The following is a 23,776-nucleotide window of genomic DNA, read 5'->3' on the forward strand; positions in this document are numbered from 1 at the left end:
TCTCCTATTTGTTTTTTTACAGTGTTAAGGCATATCCTTCTCTCCTGGCAGTGAGGTTCTTTCCTTTCCCCCTTTTTCTCTTTCCTTCTTTTCTCTCCATATTGTGGTTGTCTCTCCTATTTGTTTTTTTACAGTGTTAAGGCATATCCTTCTCTCCTGGCAGTGAGGTTCTTTCCTTTCCCCCTTTTTCTCTTTCCTTCTATTCTCTCCTTATTGTGGTTGTCTCTCCTATTTGTTTTTTTACAGTGTTAAGGCATATCCTTCTCTCCTGGCAGTGAGGTTCTTTCCTTTTATCCTTTCCCCCTTTTTCTATTTCTTTCTTTTCTCTCCATATTATGGTTGTCTCTCCTATTTATTTTTGTATACTTATTATGTGATGTTTAGTTGTAAAATGTGATCCAACACTTAATGTTGTCTCTTAACATTATGTAAAATGTACTACGGTCTTTTTTGTTGTTTCTGTACCAGCTATGACATGTTCATTGTTTCTTGTGTTGGCTTTCAATAAATATATAAATTGCAAAAAAAGAATGTCGACACCTGAATGTCAACATGAACGTTGGGTCGACATGTAAAATATTAACATGTTCATAATGTCGACTTTTAACACCTCAACACTAGAATGCCAACAGTACATTTTAATGTTTCTGCTGAGTTTCGTTTTATATCTCTCCTTATAGTAAGATGTTTTCTGTTGGCTATTCCCATTAGTGACTACACTGCATCATATCATCTAAAACTAGAACTCCAAGGTCCACCCTGATCTATTACTTTAGTTATAGGGGTATATTTGCTAAAGGTTGATTTTAATTGATTTTGATCAATTGAAAATCGATCAACATCGATGTTGTGTTTCTGGGGCTATATCACACATTTACTAATGCTACATACACACGGGACGATTTTCCTGAACGATATCGTCCAACGATAAATCGTTCATATTCATTTTTATGCAGCGAACGATCGACCATTGACGAACGATCGACCATTGACCAACGATGCGCATTCCCGCATGAACGATAACGATATCTATGGTCGACGATACATGCAGGCCAACTTGGACGATTTTGTCATGACTTACTTCACTGAAATATCTATCATAGATCTCTATCAGTGTGCACACCCAAAATCGTTTGCCCTGCACTACAGAAAGTTGAAGGGAAATCTATCAGTGATATCTTTGGTTGTGCAGGTTGTACCGTGTGTATGCAGCATTATACTTAAAAAATAAATTTTAAAAATTGTCTGTTATTAAATGTGTGATTTTACGTTAGGAACACAACATCGATGTTCGATTTTCATCGATTTAAAAATTGATTAAAATCGACCTTTAGAAAACATACCCCATATAGTCAGATTTGACTTGATCTTCCAGCAGCAGGTCCATGTTTCCTTGGAACTTGTAAATGGTCAGCCGCACTGTAGTGATGATATTGCTCCGTACTACTGCTTTGTGTAGTGGAACCACCCTTACCACTACTTGTCTACTGTCATCATAGAGAAGTGACACGCAGGAGGAGATGCTGCTCTATTCAGCAATTAATATAATGGGCCTGCTCACCGTGGACATGGCTGACAGCAAGGCGAGACTATGGCATGCCATCATTGATGGACATTAAACAACTTTATGTGCCCAAGGCAGCATACTTCCAGCTTTATGGTATATTTAAATAAAAGCAGGAGAAGCTTATGTCACATTCAGTTAATTCAAACTGATTTAATAAAAGCCTGGAGAGCGATATCTCCTATTCATGTCCTCCAACCCGGCGAGGTTATAGAGTACTCCTGTGTAGCACATGGCAATGCAGCAATCTCATTCCTCTGTTTCCTATCTGATCATTTTCTCCAAGTTTACAATACATTTTCTTTATTTATTTCTTATGATAACTAAATGAATTATATTCTAATTTTCATCACAGATAGGTAGTGAAATAATTGTTTTGGTAATATTTATAAATAAAGTTCTTTCTATTTTATCTGTAACACGAAAGGAAACAAAATTGGCATTTAGTATGTAGAGTATAGTTTGCATGCGATGTTTGTCTAATCTATTTATTCCACAGCCCCTACTTACCTATCGTTCTATGTAATGATGGATTTTGGTTTCCCTTTAGGCACTGTAGTTTGTTGAGATGGCCCCAACTACAGGTTGCTCTCCTTGGAGTGTTATGGTGCATACACACGATCAGATTTTTTCTTCAGATATGGACGATAACGATTTAAAAATCGTTCAGTCGTTCATATCTGATGAAAAATCGTTCATATCTGACATGCCTGAACGATGGACGATCAACGATGCGCGTTCCCGTTTGTCAGATAACGATATCTGACATCTGATGGGTTTGCAGTCAGACTTGGACGATTCCATTCATTTTAATGCAGGTAAAAATCGTTCAATCGTTCAAATCGTTCAAATCGTCCAAATCGTTCAAATCGTTTAATCGTTCAGTCATTCATCTGACAAATCTGACAAGTCTGACAAATCTGACCGTGTGTACGCTCCATTAAAAGGAGAGATAGTTAGAGCAATCCTCTTATTTTAGTGCATAATGAATAACTAAACAAAATCACTTCCCCGATGGTTACAGGTCCTCTTTAAACAAGGCTCAAAAAATAACCCCAAACTGTAATTTTCGTAAACTGAGAAGTGATGTTTGTTTATAATCAACTTTGCAAATAAATTAAATAAATACTCACTTTCTTGGTCTTTAAATAATGTAGTTTACATCTTTTTTTTTTTTTTTTTTTTTTTAAATCATTCTCAGTTGTTTTGCTAAGTTTTTGTTTGACATATTTATGGTAAATTGACAATCATATGTTGAATTTACATAGCCTGTAGGCATACAGTGTATAGATTTTTCCCATTCGATTAATAATTTAAACTTCTGTGGTCACCTGGAGTAACTCTGGTCTGCAGTGTTTGACCATGGTGAATTCTCACACTTCTATGGAAGAGACTGGGTAACTTCTTTGTAGGTTCAGATCTCTGTTTAATACATACATAAATCTATTAGGCTGTTCCCTCTATTTTGAGTTTCTAAACAGCCGCCTTAGCAAACCGGCACATGTATGTATGTTAGTAGGTTCCTTATTATTTGTCCAGTGCCCTCCTAAATAATGTCCATGGTGCTGTGTTTAAATTCAGGTGGACGGAAACATCAGCAAAATCTATTGCCAAAATTTGTGTCTGCTGGCCAAGCTCTTCCTGGATCACAAGACTCTATATTATGATGTGGAGCCATTCCTTTTCTATGTCCTCACCAAAAACGACAAGAAGGGCTGTCACTTGGTTGGATACTTTTCTAAGGTAAGACACCTACAGATTGTTACCAGCAGCTCTATGTCCGACTGACCTGTTTGCAAGTCCGTCGCATGCAGACAGTTTTAACGTCGCAAAGGTTTCATTGTAACTGGCACATGATCTTACCAGTCTGCCAAATGTCTACCAAATTTTCTTTCTCACAATTTGTTTACCTGCTATTTTTGATTTAGTGTTAGGTGTAAAATCTACCCAAATGTAAACCATAGTGCACTACAAACCGTGTAAATAAAACAGGCTGCAGAGACATTCTGGCCATGCCTACAGTCAGGGGCGTTTCTAGAGAGGAGGCCCGTGTACAGTCTCCGACACGGGCCCCCTCCTCTCCGCCCGGTGACCGGCAGCGCACTGAGCGGTGCGCGGCCAGCGCCAGAGTTAGACTCTCGGCACTAGAGTGTGCCCAGAGTCTATAATGTATGCACAGGTCACCGGGAAAATGGCCACGGCAGCCATTTTCCCTGTACTGTGCATGCGCAAACGACAGGAAAATGGCCACTGCGGCCATTTTCCAGTCGTTTTACAGCGCCGGACCCCTGCGCGGCCGTGGGACTTCGGAGAGGTAAGTAATATTATGGGTGCAGGGTGTGCGGTGCGGGGCCCCCCTGGACCCAGGGGCCCGTGTTCCCCGCACACCCTGCACCCATTATAGATACGCCCCTGCCTACAGTCACACTGTATGGGCTAGGATTCGTCTCACTCGCACCAAAACAAATCTGTACTAGATTTTTCCCCCTTCATCACAAAAGTATATTTCAATTGAAGCTGAAGATGCTCCTAACTTTAAATCAGCCCCTTTGTGTCCAAATGACACAACCCAAGTGACCGTCTTCACAATAGTTCAGAGTAGATTATTTATTAGCTTGTACAGTGCCTCTTTTTCTACATGCCACCTTCTGTATTTCTAAGCCATTTTTATATTAGAGCTATTTATTTCTTGTTGCCCTAGGGTACAACACAGGGTAAAATTGTACCCTATACCAGAGCAACAATATAAACCGTTCCCCCTGATCATTGAAATATTTGGTTATAGAAGCAATGAAGGAAGCTAGAAAGGTAAAGCAATGCGCTTAGTAACAGTTACATGTACCCTCCAATCAAAGGCTGCAGAGTGGGAAGAAGCCTTTGCAGCAAAGAAAGTAACCTAGACCTTTGCTATAGGAGGGCAGCTGCAGAGTTCTAGATCTGACTTCCCTTTACAAAGCTTGCTGTGTTGGTGAGCAATACCAGATACTCTTTGCCTTAGTAATTCTGTCTCGTCCCATTGTGATGTACAAGTTTTTGTATGAAGAGGGACAGATTCATATATTTTATTATATAGTATTTAGCTGGAGGGATAAATACTATGTTAGAGAAAAAATAGCACACAACAGTCAGTGGTGTCTGAATGCAATGGTGTGGACCACAAACAATGAGTAGGAGACCCACATTCAGAGCAAGGGCCACCAATTGATTTAAAGCTTTTGATAGGTTTAACATTATTATAAATTGATAAAAGTGTTTGTTTAAACCTTTAACCTATTTTTACTCCTTTCTTTGTTTCCTCACAGGAGAAACTTTGCCAGCAGAAGTACAATGTGTCTTGTATTATGATATTGCCTCAGTACCAACGGCAGGGATTTGGAAGGTTCCTTATCGACTTCAGTAAGTTCCTCCCCATCTCAGCCTTCATACCATCAGGATGAGCGCCAGTAGAAGCCATCTAATGGTGGCCTACTCCAGGGTGAAAGCATGTAGCGCAGTTGACCCTTGAGTAGCTGGCTTCTTTGTATGCTGCACGATGTTTGCTTAAAGCACACATTATACTTCTATAGAACTGGTCTCTTATTACACAGAGTCATCAGTATTATTTGCAGTCACACAATACAAATGTAACTTCTGAAAAGTGAGTGACATGAAGTCCCTTGATTTATAGTTTAGCAAAGAAAGTAAAGAACCTTTTGCAATAAGTAGTGTATGTCTTCCTTGTTAATCTCTGGGTTATGTGATCACAGGTCAAGTACTAGGCTGCAGACATCAGTATCTAGCATTTTTGTGCTTAATATGCAAAGCTTTATCTTCAAAAGGAGCCATAGGCATAATCTTTTTTTAAATGATTGTTCTCTCTTTAACTCCTCCCCATATGACTGAACAATGTCATGCATAGCTGTGTGTGACAGCACCAGTCGCCCATAGCGAATTACGGCCCTGGGCCTGGTTAGTGGCAAAATGTTGTAAAGCACCCACAGAGATGGCACCTTTCATTTCTGTGTGCTCTAGGCATAACACAACGCTCTTGAACTACTATTTCTGCAGTGGGTGCTCACTTTAGCGTAGCAGTGGTGGGGGCCAGGCGTGGACAGAAGCTTCCTATACCTGTCTCTCTGAAGATGGAAATGTTTGTATCCCGTGGGTCTGTTTTGCACATTTAACTCCTTTTTAGAATAAAATAAAACTCGCCAAATTTATATCTTGCTTTATGGAAAAATTGTTTTTGTGGGTTTTTTTTTAAACTAAATTATGTAAAGAGATTGTTTTTTTTATAACCAGAAAACATCCAAAAATAATAATCTGCTGTGAGCTGTACAAATATTCCTGTACCATAGAGTTGATGTAGGTGTTATAATGCTGTACTTGTTAATTGCTCTTGCTTTTAACTTGCTCATTTTCTTGACTAACAAATTTAGCTAACTATTGGTGCCAGAGGTGTCACTAGGGTTGGTGTCACCCGCTACTGTAACTCATGGTGACACCCCCTACCTCCACCCAAAAAAATTAAAAAGCAGGACCAAGGATCGCAGCTCCGTGGTCTCTCCCCACTTACCAGTCCAGCACTCACACTGCGGTGCTCCTCCCAGAGAGCCAGCCAGCATCCCCTTCTGTGTCCCCAGAGAGCCAGCCAGCATCCCCTTCTGTGTCCCCAGAGAGCCAGCCAGCATCCCCTTCTGTGTCCCCAGAGAGCCAGCCAGCATCCCCTTCTGTGTCCCCAGAGAGCCAGCCAGCATCCCCTTCTGTGTCCCCAGAGAGCCAGCCAGCATCCCCTTCTGTGTCCCCAGAGAGCCAGCCAGCATCCCCTTCTGTGTCCCCAGAGAGCCAGCCAGCACCCCCTTCTGTGTCCCCAGAGAGCCAGCCAGCACCCCCTTCTGTGTCCCCAGAGAGCCAGCCAGCACCCCCTTCTGTGTCCCCAGAGAGCCAGCCAGCACCCCCTTCTGTGTCCCCAGAGAGCCAGCCAGCACCCCCTTCTGTGTCCCCAGAGAGCCAGCCAGCACCCCCTTCTGTGTCCCCAGAGAGCCAGCCAGCACCCCCTTCTGTGTCCCCAGAGAGCCAGCCAGCACCCCCTTCTGTGTCCCCAGAGAGCCAGCCAGCACCCCCTTCTGTGTCCCCAGAGAGCCAACCAGCACCCCCTTCTGTGTCCCCAGAGAGCCAACCAGCACCCCCTTCTGTGTCCCCAGAGAGCCAACCAGCACCCCCTTCTGTGTCCCCAGAGAGCCAGCCAGCACCCCCTTCTGTGTCCCCAGAGAGCCAGCCAGCACCTCCTTCTGTGACCCCAGCCAGCCCCCCCTTGTGTGTCCCAGAGAGCCAGCCAGCCCCCCCTTCTGTTTCCAGCCAGCCCCCCCTTCTGTTTCCAGCCAGCCCCCCCTTCTGTTTCCAGCCAGCCCCCCCTTCTGTTTCCAGCCAGCCCCCCCTTCTGTTTCCAGCCAGCCCCCCCTTCTGTTTCCAGCCAGCCCCCCCTTCTGTTTCCAGCCAGCCCCCCCTTCTGTTTCCAGCCAGCCCCCCCTTCTGTTTCCAGCCAGCCCCCCCTTCTGTTTCCAGCCAGCCCCCCCTTCTGTTTCCAGCCAGCCAGCCCCCCCTTCTGTTTCCAGCCAGCCAGCCCCCCCTTCTGTTTCCAGCCAGCCAGCCCCCCCTTCTGTTTCCAGCCAGCCAGCCCCCCCTTCTGTTTCCAGCCAGCCAGCCCCCCCTTCTGTTTCCAGCCAGCCAGCCCCCCCTTCTGTTTCCAGCCAGCCAGCCCCCCCTTCTGTTTCCAGCCAGCCAGCCCCCCCTTCTGTTTCCAGCCAGCCAGCCCCCCCTTCTGTTTCTAGCCAGCCAGCCCCCCCTTCTGTTTCCAGCCAGCCAGCCCCCCCTTCTGTTTCCAGCCAGCCAGCCCCCCCTTCTGTTTCCAGCCAGCCCCCCCTTCTGTTTCCAGCCAGCCAGCCCCCCCTTCTGTTTCCAGCCAGCCAGCCCCCCCTTCTGTTTCCAGCCAGCCAGCCCCCCCCTTCTGTTTCCAGCCAGCCCCCCCTTCTGTTTCCAGCCAGCCCCCCCTTCTGTTTCCAGCCAGCCCCCCCTTCTGTTTCCAGCCAGCCCCCCCTTCTGTTTCCAGCCAGCCCCCCCTTCTGTTTCCAGCCAGCCAGCCCCCCCTTCTGTTTCCAGCCAGCCAGCCCCCCCTTCTGTTTCCAGCCAGCCAGCCCCCCCTTCTGTTTCCAGCCAGCCAGCCCCCCCTTCTGTTTCCAGCCAGCCAGCCCCCCCTTCTGTTTCCAGCCAGCCAGCCCCCCCTTCTGTTTCCAGCCAGCCCCCCCTTCTGTTTCCAGCCAGCCCCCCCTTCTGTTTCCAGCCAGCCCCCCCTTCTGTTTCCAGCCAGCCCCCCCTTCTGTTTCCAGCCAGCCAGCCCCCCCTTCTGTTTCCAGCCAGCCCGCACCCCCTTCTGTATCCAGCCAGCCCGCACCCCCTTCTGTATCCAGCCAGCCCTCATTTCTGTGTCCTCAGAGAGCCAGCCTGTCCCCCCTTCTGTGTTTCTGTGTCCAGCCCTCACTTCACTTACCTTCCTCTTGACGGCTCCTCTCTTCCAGCCTTCCAGTGGAGGGCGTAGTAGTGGGTGGGCAGCGGGATCCTCTCTTCCAGCAGCGTAGTGAGCGGGCAGTGGGCTCCTCTCAGCGGTGGCGCAGTGTAACGTCAAGCGCTGCGCACTTTCTTTGAAAAAAGACAAACTTTTAAGCACGGCGACCGGGGAAGTGGGCGGCTCCCGCACGACTCGCCCGCCCCTAGCAGCTACCGCTTCTGGTGTCACCACCTTGGAGGGTGACACCCGGTTCGGCCTGCACCCCCCTTGTGACGCCACTGATTGGTGCATGTGAATTAGGAAAATGAGACCTGGTAGTAAGAGTACTTGCTGTGTCATGTTGGCCATGCCCGCAAATATAACTTGAGTAGATTATGCAGGAGGCAGGGTTGACATTTTGATCTACTGAGGCCAAAATGAACACTACTGGATCAAGTTTAACTTGAGTGGACAATGTAATGCACAGCGATTTCTCAAACTTGACAATTTCCATCTATTTTTCCAGTAGCCAACCAGGCTGGCTATGCCTTAAAAATATTGCAGCATCAAATCCTGTAAGAAAAATTTGCTGATCTTCCATTCTGACAAATGAATGTGCATTACTTTCTGCTATTATTTGGGACATTTCCATATGAGATGAATGAGGCCGCTCAGGATATCTGAACACTCTATAACTGTTACTTTGTCAGAATATTGCGGGAAATTACTGTTCATCAGACTTAAGCTGGCCACACATCTAAAGATTATCTGTCCAACCAGCCAACTAGTTGATTGGTTGGAATGAAAATCTGGTAAGGAATAGAATCAGCAATTTGCTCCCAAACGCTGGAAAATGGACTAAAACTGTTGTTTGAACAAATAGTTTAGATCAAACATTTAACAAACTTGTCTGAACGACCATTTTCATCTGTTTTCTGGCATTTAGGAGCAAATTGCTGATCATCAGTTACTCCCATACGTTACCAGATTTTCATTCCAACCAATCAACAAGTTGGCTGGTTGGATGTAAGTTGGTCTAGTGTGTGGCCAGCTTTACCTGTCATATCTGTCTGTCTATATATCTATCCTCAATTGTGTATACAGAACACTGAGATTAATTGCTGGAGAATCACGGTCATGCTGATTCGAGTTAGAAAATAACAGATTGGAAGCTCTAAAAGGAGGTTGGAACTTGAAATCATTGTTCTTCCTCTGTTAACCATGGTTACCTGCAAGTAAACATGTGCAGTCATCATTGCTTTGCTCTACTACTAGTAAGTACTGAATCACAATTCCACACAACTTTCAGTCCTTGCCCCAGTGGAGCTTACACCGGTATTCCCTACCACATGGTCACACACACAAAAACACTAGGGTTCATTTTTTTTTGTCAGAAACCAAATAACTTGCCAGTGTGTTCGTGTTGTGTGGGAACGAAGTCAGGGATAATGTACAAACTCCACACAGATAGTGCTTTGGTCAGGAATTCAGCTCATGACCTCATGGTTATGAGGCAGCAATGCTAATCATTATCCCAACCATGCTGATTGTAGGTATCTTAATAAACATAAGTGTCTGACTTCTATCTAGTTAATTAGTTAATTTTAGATTAGAAATGATCCCATAGCAATGTGATAAGTGTGATAAATTACTGGCTTAAAGGTTTCTATTGTTTTATTGTTCTATTCATTTATTACATTTTTCCGTCGCCTTGTGTATCATGTCATGTGTAAGCAGTCTCTTAATCATCACGTTGATCTACAGGAAATCAATAAAGATGACTATATTATGCCACCTCGCTACTATCTTGGGGTTGGAGTCTAATTAAGCTGGCTTTGAGTCAGAGATATGCTGGGTTTGCAGGATATGGATTGTGAGCCTGATTCAGAGATGGATGCAGTAGCACAGCCTGTGTCTATGGGGGTGATTCAGTATTGGACAGAATTGCAAAGTTGCACGCAAGCAGCTTTGCAATTCCGTCCTTGAAAACATGCAAATGCAGCAAGGAGTTGTCTGATACCCCCTACTGCATTTGCAATCCCAGCACTGCGACCGAGGTCTGTGGACTGTGCTGGCCAGCTGAGTAAGCCTCATCTTACACAGCCTGTAAGGCCAGGAAACTGCGTCTGTGAACGCAGATCCTGGCCTTGCCACTCCCGAAAACTGGGGCGACACTTCTCTGTGTTCGGGAACGCCGGCTGTCCCTGCCCCTCTACTGCCCCTGCTATGCCTCTACCTGTCAATCGATCATGCAGGATCCGTTCTGCACATGAGCAGAATGGGTCCAGCGCACGCGCAGATTCCCAATAATAGGGAGTCTGCGTTCAGCATCGCACTAGCCTGGCGTACAATGCTGAATCAGTCCCTATGTACGCAACAGCTGTGCTAAAATATGCAAAAGCCGCAGGAGGCGTCTTACATAAAAAGACGCACACTGAAGGCTTCTCTGAGCTGATACTGCGTCCGAAGACGCAGCCGTTGGATCAATTCTGTAATCATTGGACATCTGAGTAACCCTCAGGTTGCTCAGGATGTCTGGGAAAATCACGCTGCCAGGGGCTGACAAGACCCCATTTTCTGGAGTGCTCCTTGTCGCCGTCCTGTCACCACCCCCAAATGCCAGCATGTTAATCATGCTGCAGTGTTTGGGTTACTGTGAGCGACATTGCTGCCCCAGATCTGTACATGTGCAGTGCAGCTTCTGTGCATGCTCAGATCTGAAAACATTGGAGATGTGTGTAAACATTGGGTATACGTACATCTCTGAATTAGGCCCTGTGTTAGGCTGGATACACATTAGGCAATATATTGGACTATATGTCATTTTCAGGCAAATTGAAACAATATATCGCTCACATCACATAGTGTGTACGCTCAGTTGCGCGTTCATGTGTGTCGGCAGCAGGATCATCTCATTTAATGTGCTGCACGTCAGAAAGGCTGACCTTGCTGACGACAGCATACAGATGACTGCGGGATGGAAGGGTATATTGCGCGGTCGTGCATCAGATCGTGCAGTGTGTGCGGCCGCCCAATATAGCCGTCCATGAGGGTGTTGGGTCAGCTGGAATACACGTCGTTCTGATGTGTACCTAGCCTTAGGCATTAATGTATTTTCTAACGGCTTCACTTTACTGAAACAGTCCATATGTACCAACACTAATTTCCAACCTTTGTATTTTCAAGTAGCTGTATCCAGTTACATTTAAGATAATCACAGGCTACATTGGGAGAGGTTACACCTAGGTGTTTGAACATGTTGACTGGTTTGTATAAGTGAAACTACTCCCAATAAAGGTGTGTGTCAAAATGTGTTAAACGCCTAATTGTTTGACATGACACAAGTACATTGTACAGGATATGGGAAGTGTCATCCAAAAACAATGTATTTCTAACTTGTTGCATAAAACATTATATTGCCAGTTCATATTTCTTCTATTTATTTCTTTCATTTAATTTTCTTTCCCATAGCTTTTTTGAACCATGGCGCCCTAGGGTATCAGCATTGTTTTCAAGGCACCTCTAAGCCAAAAGTTTATTGAGAAATTCTGTTAAAATGTAGTAAAGTGAAGTAAATTGTGCTGATCTGTCATCCTTAGGTTCAGTTATGTGGTGATGGACAGGTTTGCGCTTCTGTTTTTCCATATATTTACATTACATTGACTATAAATAATTTGATTTGGTGCTGGATCACCGACCTGGGGCACCCCTGCAAGTGTCCCAAGGCACCCCAGGGTGCCACGGTGCACAGTTTGGGAACCACTGCCATAGCTGTACAGCCATGGTCAAAAGTTTTGAGAATGACACAAGTATTGGTTTTCACAAAGTCTGCTGCTTCAGTTTTTATGATGGTAATTTGCATATATTCCAGAATGTCATGAAGAGTGATCAGATGAATTGCAATTGATTGTAAAGTCCCTCTTTGCCATGACAATGGACTTAGGGCCTGATTCAGAGACGGACGCTCTGAACGAGCGCTCGCTCTGAATCAGGGCGTTGTTTTTTTTTGTTCGGCCTCCTGGCCGCTCGCATAGCTGTGGGTGACCTCCCACAGCTATTGCGAGCGGCCAGGTTGATGGTCGCGATGGTCAAGACCATCGCGACCATCGGGCTTGCGATGAGACCCTTGTGGTAGGGTCTCATGGCCGCAAGCCCCAGAGAGCTTCTGGCTCTAATAGAGCCGGAAGCTCTCCCACTGACATCACTGGTGATGGAAGGAATGCCTGCCGTTTGGGGGCGGCCCCACTGACATCACTGGTGATGTCAACGGGGCCGCCCCCAAACGGCAGGCATTCCTTCGGGAACGCCTCCGTTTGGCCAGCCACCCCCCCCGGCTGCCTACCAAACTGGGCAAGCTGTCAATCGCCATCGACGGCTCCCCCCTTTGGTGCGAGACCTGGAGTGACGGAGCACCCGTCGCTAGCCGGGTCTTGCACATGCCGGCTCCGTCGTGCGCATGTCCAGTGGGCAAACATCGACCCGGTTGCAAGCGCTCAGCGCTTGCGACCGGGTCTGAATCAAGCCCTTAATCCAAAAAAAAACATTTCCACTGCATTTCAGCCCTGCCACAAGAGGACCAGCTGACATCATGTCAGTGATTCTCTCGTTAACACAGGTGAGAGTGTTGACGAGGACAAGGCTGGAGATCACGGTCATGCTGATTTGAGTTAGAATAACAGACTGGAAGCTTTAAAAGGAGGGTGGAGCTTGAAATCATTGTTCTTCCTCTGTTAACCATGGTTACATGCAAGGAAACGTGCAGTCATCATTGCTTTGCACAAAAAGGGCTTCACAGGCAAGGATATTGCTGCTAGTAAGATTACACCTAAATCAACCATTTATCGGATCATCAAGAACTTCAAGGAGAGTGGTTCAATAGTTGTGAAGTAGGCTCCAGGGCGCCCAAGAATGTCCAGCAAACACCAGGACCGTCTCCTAAAGTTGATTCAGCTGCCGGATCGGGGCATCACCGGTGCAGAGCTTGCTCAGGAATGGCAGCAGGCAGGTGTGAGTGCATCTTCACGCACAGTGAGGTGAAGACTTTTGGCGGATGGCCTGGTGTCAAGAAGGGCAGCAAAGAAGCCACTACTCTCCAGGAAAAACATCAGGGACAGACTAATATTCTGCAAAAGATACAGGGATTGGACCGCTGAGGACTGGGGTAAAGTTATTTTCTATTATGAATCCCCTTTGAGATTGTTTTTGGCATCTGGAAAAATGCTTGTCTGGAGAAGGAAAGATGAGCTACCATCATGCCATGTCATGCCAACAGTAAAGCATCTTGAGACCATTCATGTGTGGGGTTGCTTCTCAGCCAAGGGAGTGGGCTCACTCACAATTTTGCCTAAGAACGCAGCCATGAATAAAGAATGGTACCAAAACATCCTCCAAGAGCAACTTCTCCCAACCATCCAAGAACAGTTTGGTGATGAACAGTGCCTTTTCCAGCATGATGGAGCACCTTACCATAAGGCAAAAGTGATAACTAAGTGGCTCGAGGAACAAAACTTTGACATTTTGGGTCCATGGCCAGGAAACTCCCCAGACCTTAATCCCATTGAGAACTTGTGGTCAATCCTCAAGAGGCGGGTGGTTAAACAAAAACCCACAAATTCTGACAAACTCCAAGCATTAATAAGACAAGAATGGGCGGCCATCAGTCAGTATGTGGCCCAGACGTTGATTGACAGCATGCCAGGGCGAATTGCAGGTCTTGAAAAAGAATGGTCAACACTGCAAATATTGACTCTCTGCATAAACTTAATGTAATTGTCAATAAAAGCCTTTAACACTTATGAAATACTTGTAATTTTCCTTCAGTATACCATAGAAACATCTGACAAAAAGGTCTAAAAACACTGAAGCAGCAAACTTTGTGAAAACCAATACTTCATTCTCAAAGCTTTTGGCCATGGCTGTATATTTAACTGCTACATTACCATGTGGCACATCTAGGGCGAGCGTTTGTTTTTGTCAATTGCCAATGTATCTTATTATTGGTGAGTAAGCTGTCTCTCTTTTTGCTTCCTGTTTGAGAGATTTAAAGATCTATCTTGTATTCTAACCTATGTAACCTGCATTGCATACAATAAATCTATAGAGCCGAGCAGAGGGTGAAACCTAAGTAAGGAATCTGCATTGCGTGTAAAATCTCACCCTAGGAATGGAGGCCTTCCTCCTCTCCCTCCTTCCCTCCCTCCTTCTCCCTGCTGTAGGGACTCCTAGCTTAAGCTGATCTTGGCAGCTGTGTGCTTGTAGCTCTTTTGTCTGTTAGAGCTCTCTGCAGCGCATGTGTCTGAAGTGTGATTGTCTGGGCACCGTGGCTGTGTCTGATCTTTGTGTGTATAAAACTAATGTTGTGGGAAATGCAGTGTGCTGCTTTCTCAGCGACATGTGTTACAGCCATAATTCAAACACCACTGTATGATTCTACTACAGGCACATGGCCATTAATTATGTATAAGTGACCATAATTGTCCACTTGATTGGATTATGTTTGTGCTGCTTGAACTATTTGGTTTTCTGTATATTTGTCTGTTTTGCATGGTATCGCTGGTCTGTCTGGATGTTTATTGGGGGCATGTGCAGGTGTGTAATGAGGGCGGCTCAGTGTAATTACACAAAGTCAGACGGCTTTGCCCCCCTGGAATTTGTCGTGGCCCCTCTAAGTGCCTCTTAATAACACTGACAGCCTGCAGCGCTCTCTCATTATCTCCGCCTCGCACTGCCAGATTCTTGTCTTTTACTTAACCTTTTTTTCGCCCTATGTCTCTTGTCTGTAACAGACAGGATATTGCTTGCTAGTGCCATGTTATATATACAGATACAGGCAGTGGAGCAGATTGAAATACTTTCTATGCACTATAATTTCATCTGAGTGTGTTAATGGTAGTAGCATAAAGCATATGACAATTAGGAACACCGCAGTTTCTCTTGAATCATAATCGTTGTTCACATGTGAAGCTGCATGCCTTATTGCCAGTTGTATGATGGTTAAAGGTTTCATGTCTTTCCTACAGAATATCTCACTCCAGTCTCTATTCTCTCCAGTATTCTGTTTTCAGATTTTATTCTTTAATGCACCAGCACGGTCAGCCCTTATTTGTGTTCAAGAATAAACAAACATACTATATCGGTTACTTCATTTGCTCTCATCACAGTAAGAAGAATAGGATATTTATATTAACATTTAGGTGCTGTAGTTGAACTCAACAAAATCTGAGTACAGAACAAAGAAAGACATACAAATTACAGCAAAAACAAACCGGTGCTTCTTTTCAAGTAACTTCATACACCAAGGTGATCAATCCATAGCCACTGTGGGGAGCACTGCTAGGAAAATTGGGATGGCAATACTGCATTCAGTGCAAGGACATGTGGAGTCATTTTGGTATCGGCAATGCTAGCAACAGTGTCGGACTGGGGAATGAAGGGCCCACCGGGGGAAGGCATTGGTAGGGGCCTATGCTTAAAATGTGTGGCCAGCCACCACGGAGAATTGGCCAACCATTATAGAGGAAATGGCCTACAGACAACAAGGATAGAAAAGTGCATGGTCTGTTCATCCATGTTCTTGCTCTACCAGGTAACTGACTCTGTGATAGATTAACAATGTATAATTCAAGTGTCTGAAACTTGGCATTAGAAGAAGAGGTAGGGCCCTCAGGTAGTGGGGCCCACCGGGGATTTCCCCTTTACCCCTGTGGGCCAGTCCAACCCTGGCTAACAAACACACACACACTCACACTTCCTTTTTGTCCAGAGTCATTTTGGTATCAGCAACGCTAACACACACACTTCCTTTTTGTCCAGAGTAGTTTTGGTATTAGCAACGCTAACGCACACACACTCACTTCCTTTTTGTCCAGTCATTTTGGTATCAGCAATGCTAACGCGCACACACACTTCCTTTTTGTCCAGTCATTTTGGTATCAGCAACGCTAACACACACACACACTTTCTTTTTGTCCAGGGTCATTTTGGTATCAGTAACGCTAACGCACACACCCACACTTCCTTTTGTCCAGAGTGATTTTGGTATCAGCAACGCTAACGTGCACACACACCCACACTTCCTTTTGTCCAGAGTGATTTTGGTATCAGCAACGCTAACGTGCACACACACCCACACTTCCTTTTGTCCAGAGTGATTTTGGTATCAGTAACGCTAACGTGCACACACACCCACACTTCCTTTTGTCCAGAGTGATTTTGGTATCAGCAACGCTAACGTGCACACACACCCACACTTCCATTTGTCCAGAGCCATTTTGGTATCAGCAATGCTAACGCACACACACCCACACTTCCTTTTGTCCAGAGTGATTTTGGTATCAGTAACGCTAACGTGCACACACACCCACACTTCCTTTTGTCCAGAGTGATTTTGGTATCAGCAATGCTAACGCACACACACACCCACACTTCCATTTGTCCAGAGCCATTTTGGTATCAGCAATGCTAACGCACACACACCCACACTTCCTTTTGTCCAGAGTGATTTTGGTATCAGCAACGCTAACGTGCACACACACCACACTTCCTTTTGTCCAGAGTGATTTTGGTATCAGCAACGCTAACGTGCACACACACCCACACTTCCTTTTGTCCAGAGTGATTTTGGTATCAGTAACGCTAACGTGCACACACACCCACACTTCCTTTTGTCCAGAGTGATTTTGGTATCAGCAACGCTAACGTGCACACACACCCACACTTCCATTTGTCCAGAGCCATTTTGGTATCAGCAATGCTAACGCACACACACACACACACTTCCTTTTGTCCAGAGTGATTTTGGTATCAGCAATGCTAACGCGCACACACACACACACTTCCTTTTGTCCAGAGTGATTTTGGTATCAGCAATGCTAACACACACACACTCACACTTCATGTTGGTATCAGCAACGCTAACGCGCGCACACACACACTTCCTTTTTGTCCAGTCATTTTGGTATCAGCAACGCTAACACACACACACACACACACACACACACACACACACACACACACACACACACACACACACACACTTCCTTTTTGTCCAGAGTCATTTTGGTATCAGTAACGCTAATGCGCACACACACACACTTCCTTTTTGTCCAGAGCCATTTTGGTATCAGCAACGCTAACGTGCACACACACCCACACTTCCTTTTGTCCAGAGTGATTTTGGTATCAGCAACGCTAACGTGCACACACACCCACACTTCCTTTTGTCCAGAGTGATTTTGGTATCAGCAACGCTAACGTGCACACACACCCACACTTCCTTTTGTCCAGAGTGATTTTGGTATCAGCAACGCTAACGTGCGCACACACCCACACTTCCTTTTGTCCAGAGCCATTTTGGTATCAGCAATGCTAACGCGCACACACACACACTTTTGTCCAGAGTGATTTTGGTATCAGCAACGCTAATACACACACACACACACACACACACACACACACACACACACACACACACACACACACACACACACACACACACACACACACACACACACACACACACACACACACACACACACACACACACACACTTCCTTTTTGTCCAGAGAATTCTAAACTCTGCATCCAAGATAACCGATCCCAAATCCCCTCTTCCAAATTATGTACAGGTGTTGGATGTAATTTCTAGATGACTTGGATTTATCTATAATTAGAAGCACAGTGCTTCCGATGTGCTAAATCATATATGACATTACACCTGGGGCCACATCTTATTAAGGGGTCTATTTACCAAAAATTGGTGACAGTAAAGGTTCTATGTTACTGCTTTTACCAGCAAAAGAAAATCTTCTGTTGCCACAAATTACCAATGAAGTGTACTGGGACAGCTCAGTGATGCTCAGTGATGTCGGCTGGCAGTGATCAGAAAGCAAATGAAAGATTTTAATTTGTTTCAGAAAACATGCTTTATTTAATTGTATAGAGCATTTGTTCACTGTCCTGCCCCTGCTATTGTCATCCTGACATGCAGTAGCAATAAGAAGATTGCAGCTAGGACTGTCCTGCATGCTTAGCATGAGGAAGCTATTGCTGGAGGGAGGGAGCAGCTTTACCTGGTGGTACGGGCATAGGCGAACCATCACCCGGACCGGGTCCTGACTTTCCTCCCACATTAGTCAAAAGACTATAAACATCAATATCATTTATGATTATTTTATGTTACACGTTTATTATGCCTAATTTATCCATATAGCGCTCATTCTCATTTTTATATACTATCAATAATACTGAGCTGCTTTTACACCACAAGCGCATTGCACTCATCCATTATTTACCTGGTGGTAGCTTTTGCCGTCAGGGTGCTCCTTAAATAGGCAGTCCTGAGGTGGGGCAGTAGAGTAGGTCCCACGTGCATAATGTAACATGGTCTGCACTCAGGTGGTGCCACTAATGAGACAGAAGTGCAAAGTACTGCAGAGTAAGTACTGATCTACTTTTCATTTTGGAAGAAGCAAGTGGGTTTCTGACTATTACAATTCATCCAGGTAAGATTAATGTGCAAACTGCAGTTGTTAGAACATCAATTCCATTTTAGTGTGAATATCAGATATTTGAAACTGTTGTGAGATTCTGTAAAGGTTGTAGCCATCTGCGGCAATCTCAGGCCAGGTCACCGGCATCCCTACTGCCAAGGATCATTTTCCCTCTTTGATTATATTTCTAATGATTCACTAAGTGCGCACTGTGCGTGCCTGTAGTCAGTTTGGCAGACTAGTCAGTGATGGATTATATGGTGCTGGTCTATCGCCAGTTTGGCTAAGAAGCCATTGCTGTAACTGCTGCCTAGTCTGCATACTGTGTGTTCTGTTTCATTGTATCATGTGATGCCTCTTTACAAAGTAATGTGTGAACTTATAATATAACCGTACCAATAGGTGCTAAGAATGATGCCTACTTGTATGTATGTATGTATGTATGTATGTATGTATGTATGTATGTATGTATGAAAGAACGTTTGAGGAGGGATTTGGGAGCCGAGCTGTTAAGCATATCCCCCATATTGAAGGGGAAAGCTGAATTATAAAGCATAGGCAAGATCTGTATATGCGAATTTTCAAAAATGCTGATTGTTGTTAATAGCGGTAGTTCAAATTTAAGATTTTAGAGATTTTATATCCGAACATAAAACAATTTTAAGCAAAAGCTTTTCCACTGTGATCTCAAGCATATCAAAACTGTCTTAAAAAGAGGGTAAAGAATTTTTAATATGACATTAACCCGCTTTTTACTGTTGCATTAAAATTTGTGTTTTAAACATGATTTGTCAATTATAGTTACAAATTTTGCTTTAGTGAAGTTTAAAAAAAAAAAAAAAACTAAAATGTAAAAAAAAATTTGGTCTTTTCTGTTGTCCTGTTTTGTAAAAAGTCTCATTTAAAAAAAATATTAATTTTATTCCGCACAAAAAAAGGTACAAACCTTTCCACATGTTACAGTTCTGACTATATTAAGTCATCTTCGTGCCACTTTGTGATATACAATGTTTATTTGTGGGTTTGATTTTTAGATGGAAAATACAAATAGCACCTATAAAAGTGGTGAATGCAACATACGAAAACGTGTGTGTGTGTGTGTATATATATATATATATATATATATATATATATATATATATATATATATATATATATATATATATATATTTATTATGTAAACATTCCAGGATCTTATCAGAACTCCGATGAAGTTGTGACTGTGCATGGTAAGGTAATGCACAGCAGGCTTCCTGTCTATAAATAGATGGAAGGACACTGTATTCAGTTTCTCTTGTTGGGTGCGTTTATGGTAATTTGCCATTGGTGAGCTGCCCTTCATTGGTCCCGATAGAACATGTCTTCCCGCTGAAAGCATGTTACACTAGTGACCACGGCAATAAAACTCTTGCAGTAATCACAGTATCTTTAGTGAATGCAGAACAGACCACAAACACTGCTTCCTTTATCTTGGTAAGATGTAATATCAGCCATATGTATGAACACTTAGTCTGAAATAGCTTTTAAAAGAACATTATTATACATAGCCGTACAACTATGTAAATACAATCACAAGCAATTAGGCATGGAAGCATTACATACATTCTTTGTACATGTTACTGTACACTTTGATGATAATGTAACGTAAAGCAAAAGAGAGGCTGACCAAGCCGTATTTATTTGCTAAGAGCCAAACCATATAACCTGCATCCGGGCCGAAAGAGTTCTAGGACATTTTGGAGCTGATTCAGGGGCAATCGCCCATCTGTGACCATTACAAAGTCCTTCCCTGGTGTACATACGTGTGTATGAATGTAACAGGACTGAGACGCCCACTATCAGCGTCCGTACATGCTGTGATACCACCTAGTTTGTCTTTTGACGCCACCATCTGCCTCACCATCGAAACTTGCACCAGCCTTTATAGCAGGGGGACACAGGTGATAAGCTACTGGTGGGAGAGCAATCAGGGGCAGGGAGGTGCTGGTTGGGGACACAGGTGCAGGGAGCTGCTGGTGGGGGACACGAGCAGGGAGCTGATGGTGGGGGACATGGGCAGGAAGCTGCTGGATGGACACAAGGATATAAGCTGGAGAGACACGGGGGGTGGTGTTAGAGTGAAGACACTGGAATTGCGGTGGTGAGATGTGGGGAGCTGATGCTTGTGAAACACAGGAAGATGGTGCTGAAGAAAAGGTTAGGGGATGGCATTAGAGAGAGACATGGAGGATAAAGCTGGTGAGACCCGGAGGTGGCACTGGTAGCAGTGGGGGTGGCACTGTAGAGATGCAGGGGGATGATGCTGGAGAGACGTAGGAGCAGGGCCATTTCTATAATGGGTGCAGGGTGTGTGGGGCACACGGGCCGGCACCACACACCTGCACCAGTAAAACTTACCTCTCCGGAGTCCCACGACTGCTCCAGTGTATGCGCCTGTAAAAACACTGCTGGAAAATAGGCGCAACATTTTCCCGTCATTTGCGCATGTGCAGTACAGGGAAAATGGGCGCTCAAGCCATTTTCCCGATGACCTGTGCATGCGCTATAGACTCCGGGCACACTCTAGTGCCCAGAGTCTATAAGTGCGGTGCTGGCCGCACACCGCTCAGTGCACAGCCGGACGGAGAGGTGGGGGCCCGTGTGCAGTGTCCGTCATGGGCCCCCTCCTCTTCATCCGGCTGCGCCCTGAGCTCTCTAGAAACACCCCTGCGTAGGAGGATGAAAAATAATAGAGTTACACTGATGATATAGAACATTTTTTTTTTCTTTTTAAGTGACCTAACATTGTAGTCTCAGCTAATGGCAGGAGTGCTAAAAAGCATCTAAAATTTATATTACACTGTCTTAGCCCCAAAGATTCTGCAGGCCTAAGCGACCTCCAGAACCCCGGCCATTCACTTTACAGTTTCCTATACACAGCTCCGCCTGGCGTGGGGGGGAGTAGGCGGTGGAGGAGAGGAGTTCAACCATCTCTCCAGGACACTTTAAGCCTGCACACACACGCAGTAGTGAAAAAAGTCGCTCACCTCCGTCAACATCGGCATATCATGCAACTCCGAATCAGTCCCTATGTGTGAGCATTTACCTTCAGATAATGCTTACTAAATAGCAAATCCTGCAAGTCCCATTTCTGAGCTTAGCAATAGTTTTGGGCACTATGCATAGTTGTATTTTATATTGTAAGTATTTATACTGCCGTATGCATTGGTGAATGACATCCTACCGTATAGTGCAAAACCCACTGTACATTATCATCCGTTATGTGTTTGGCATTTGCAGTCCTCATTAATGACAATCGGTTCTTTTTCAAGGTTGTTTTGGTACGTGTGGCATGACTATGTTCAAAATTGAACTTCAAGATAAAACTTAGATATTAGCGATAGGTATCTATTTTTGTGCTGTATCTTTGTGTTTTTCTACCCTTTAAATAACTAATAAAACTGACTTTTTGTTAATTGAACCTCTGGCATTAACCACATTTGCATAAGAGGCTTACATGAATGACAAAATGCTGATGTTTGTAGTAACTATCCTAATTGTGTTCCTCTGTCTGTAGGCTACCTGCTTTCCCGATGCGAGGGGCAGGCAGGCTCGCCTGAGAAACCGCTATCAGACTTGGGTCGCTTGTCTTATTTGGCATACTGGAAGAGTGTCGTCATAGACTATCTGTGTACTCATCATGAGAAGCAGATCAACGTGAAAAGTCTTAGTCGAGCCACAGGAATGTGTCCTCATGACATTGCCACCACCTTGCAGCATCTCAACATGATAGACAGAAGAGGAGACAGGTAACGATTTATCTATATGAAGATGCTTCTACTCTAGAATACTATGGAGTAAAATCTTACGTCCTGCAGATTTTATTATTACGTATTATTATTTGGAGTTTTATTCTTCTGTGTACCATGGTAGATGTTGTGCGTAGTATATATTTAGAAATTCATCTAACACGCCATCCGCTTAACTTACATACCTAATTCCCATTAAAAAAGAAATAAATTGTACATATATCAGAACACACTTTTCATTACACCAAAAAAGCCATATGGACTGCAGTAGCAATAGTTATATCCACACGGTATAAAAAAAAGAAAGAAAAATAAATTGGTGCAATAATATACATTACCTGAGACATTTTTGGGGTTAAATATTAATTTATTGTGAAGTCTGATGGTTACAGACTAGGTTAGTTTTCTCATGTTCACATAACACAATTTAAACCGTAAATGTTTTGGGAACAAACGGACAATTTGGTATTAATGTGTGTGTGGAATTTTTATTGTTTTTACTTTAAAAAAAAAAAAAAAATTTATTAAGCATATAAATACCATGTGCCTGTCTTGTGGTCATCTGTGCCCAAGTCATTACCATGCAAACTATAAGCTCCGTTGTGCTGGAAGATGTACAGTATAAGAAGCCATGTTAATGCAATCAAATCAGACCTTGCTGATGCATGTACACTTTTTAATTCTACGGACAGAACATTTTCTTTATTGAATTATTTTAAGAATGACATTACATTGACAGACCTATTGTCTGTGTCACATCTATATATAAATTACTTAGCCATTTTCATTGCAGGTTTGTTGTTATCCAACGTGAAAAAGTCATGGCAAGTTACATGGTGAAAGTAAAATCTCAATCCCGAGTTAATGAAGTTGATCCAGACTGTCTTAGGTGGGCACCAGTGATCTCCTTAAATGCTGTTGTGTCTGAAGAAGAGAGAGAAGCCGAAAAGGAGGTAATATTCCTTTATAACCAGCCACCATGCCATTCTATTTTATTCATGACGTTGCTGTAGTCATATTGCTTAGCATACACAGGGGCAGAACTATGGGAGGCAATGGAGGCGCCTGCCGCCGGGCTCCAGCTCTGAAGGCGGCACCTCCTCCATTGTCCACAACATATTCACCCCACTTAGGGCTGTAAGTATGTACCTGGAGTGTACCGTCACGGCCGCCCAATACCTGGCACCTCTTCCCGGCACCTGAGATGCCACCATACACTAGTGCAGAGCTCCATATCAGACCATCAGCTGCTGCCTTCATCTATCTAGAGCCTGTCTGCATGCGAATTGCCACATTACAGTGTCAGCAGCTATGACGGGGGGCACCAAATTTTAACTTTCCTCCGGGCGTCTGGGATGAACTTATTTCTAGCACACATGTAATGTAACAGCTTTATGTATGCTCAGTGGTA

The 23,776-nt window shown here is 44.4% G+C and overlaps 1 protein-coding gene across 3 annotated transcripts in view; it reads left to right on the forward strand.

Moving 5' to 3' along the window:
• Positions 1 to 23,776, forward strand: part of KAT6B (lysine acetyltransferase 6B) — a 183,372-nt gene that overhangs the window by 129,505 nt on the left and 30,091 nt on the right. For all 3 annotated transcript variants that reach the window (XM_088474988.1, XM_088474990.1, XM_088474989.1), the window contains exons 12-15: positions 3,146 to 3,307; positions 4,867 to 4,960; positions 22,134 to 22,365; positions 23,159 to 23,318. In XM_088474988.1, the coding sequence (XP_088331114.1) occupies positions 3,146 to 3,307; positions 4,867 to 4,960; positions 22,134 to 22,365; positions 23,159 to 23,318 (648 nt within the window). The remainder of the gene's footprint in view (positions 1 to 3,145; positions 3,308 to 4,866; positions 4,961 to 22,133; positions 22,366 to 23,158; positions 23,319 to 23,776) is intronic.

This window comes from Taudactylus pleione, unplaced genomic scaffold, assembly GCF_031769625.1.
Source record: "Taudactylus pleione unplaced genomic scaffold, aTauple2 ptg000157l, whole genome shotgun sequence".
Taxonomy (NCBI): domain Eukaryota; kingdom Metazoa; phylum Chordata; class Amphibia; order Anura; family Myobatrachidae; genus Taudactylus; species Taudactylus pleione.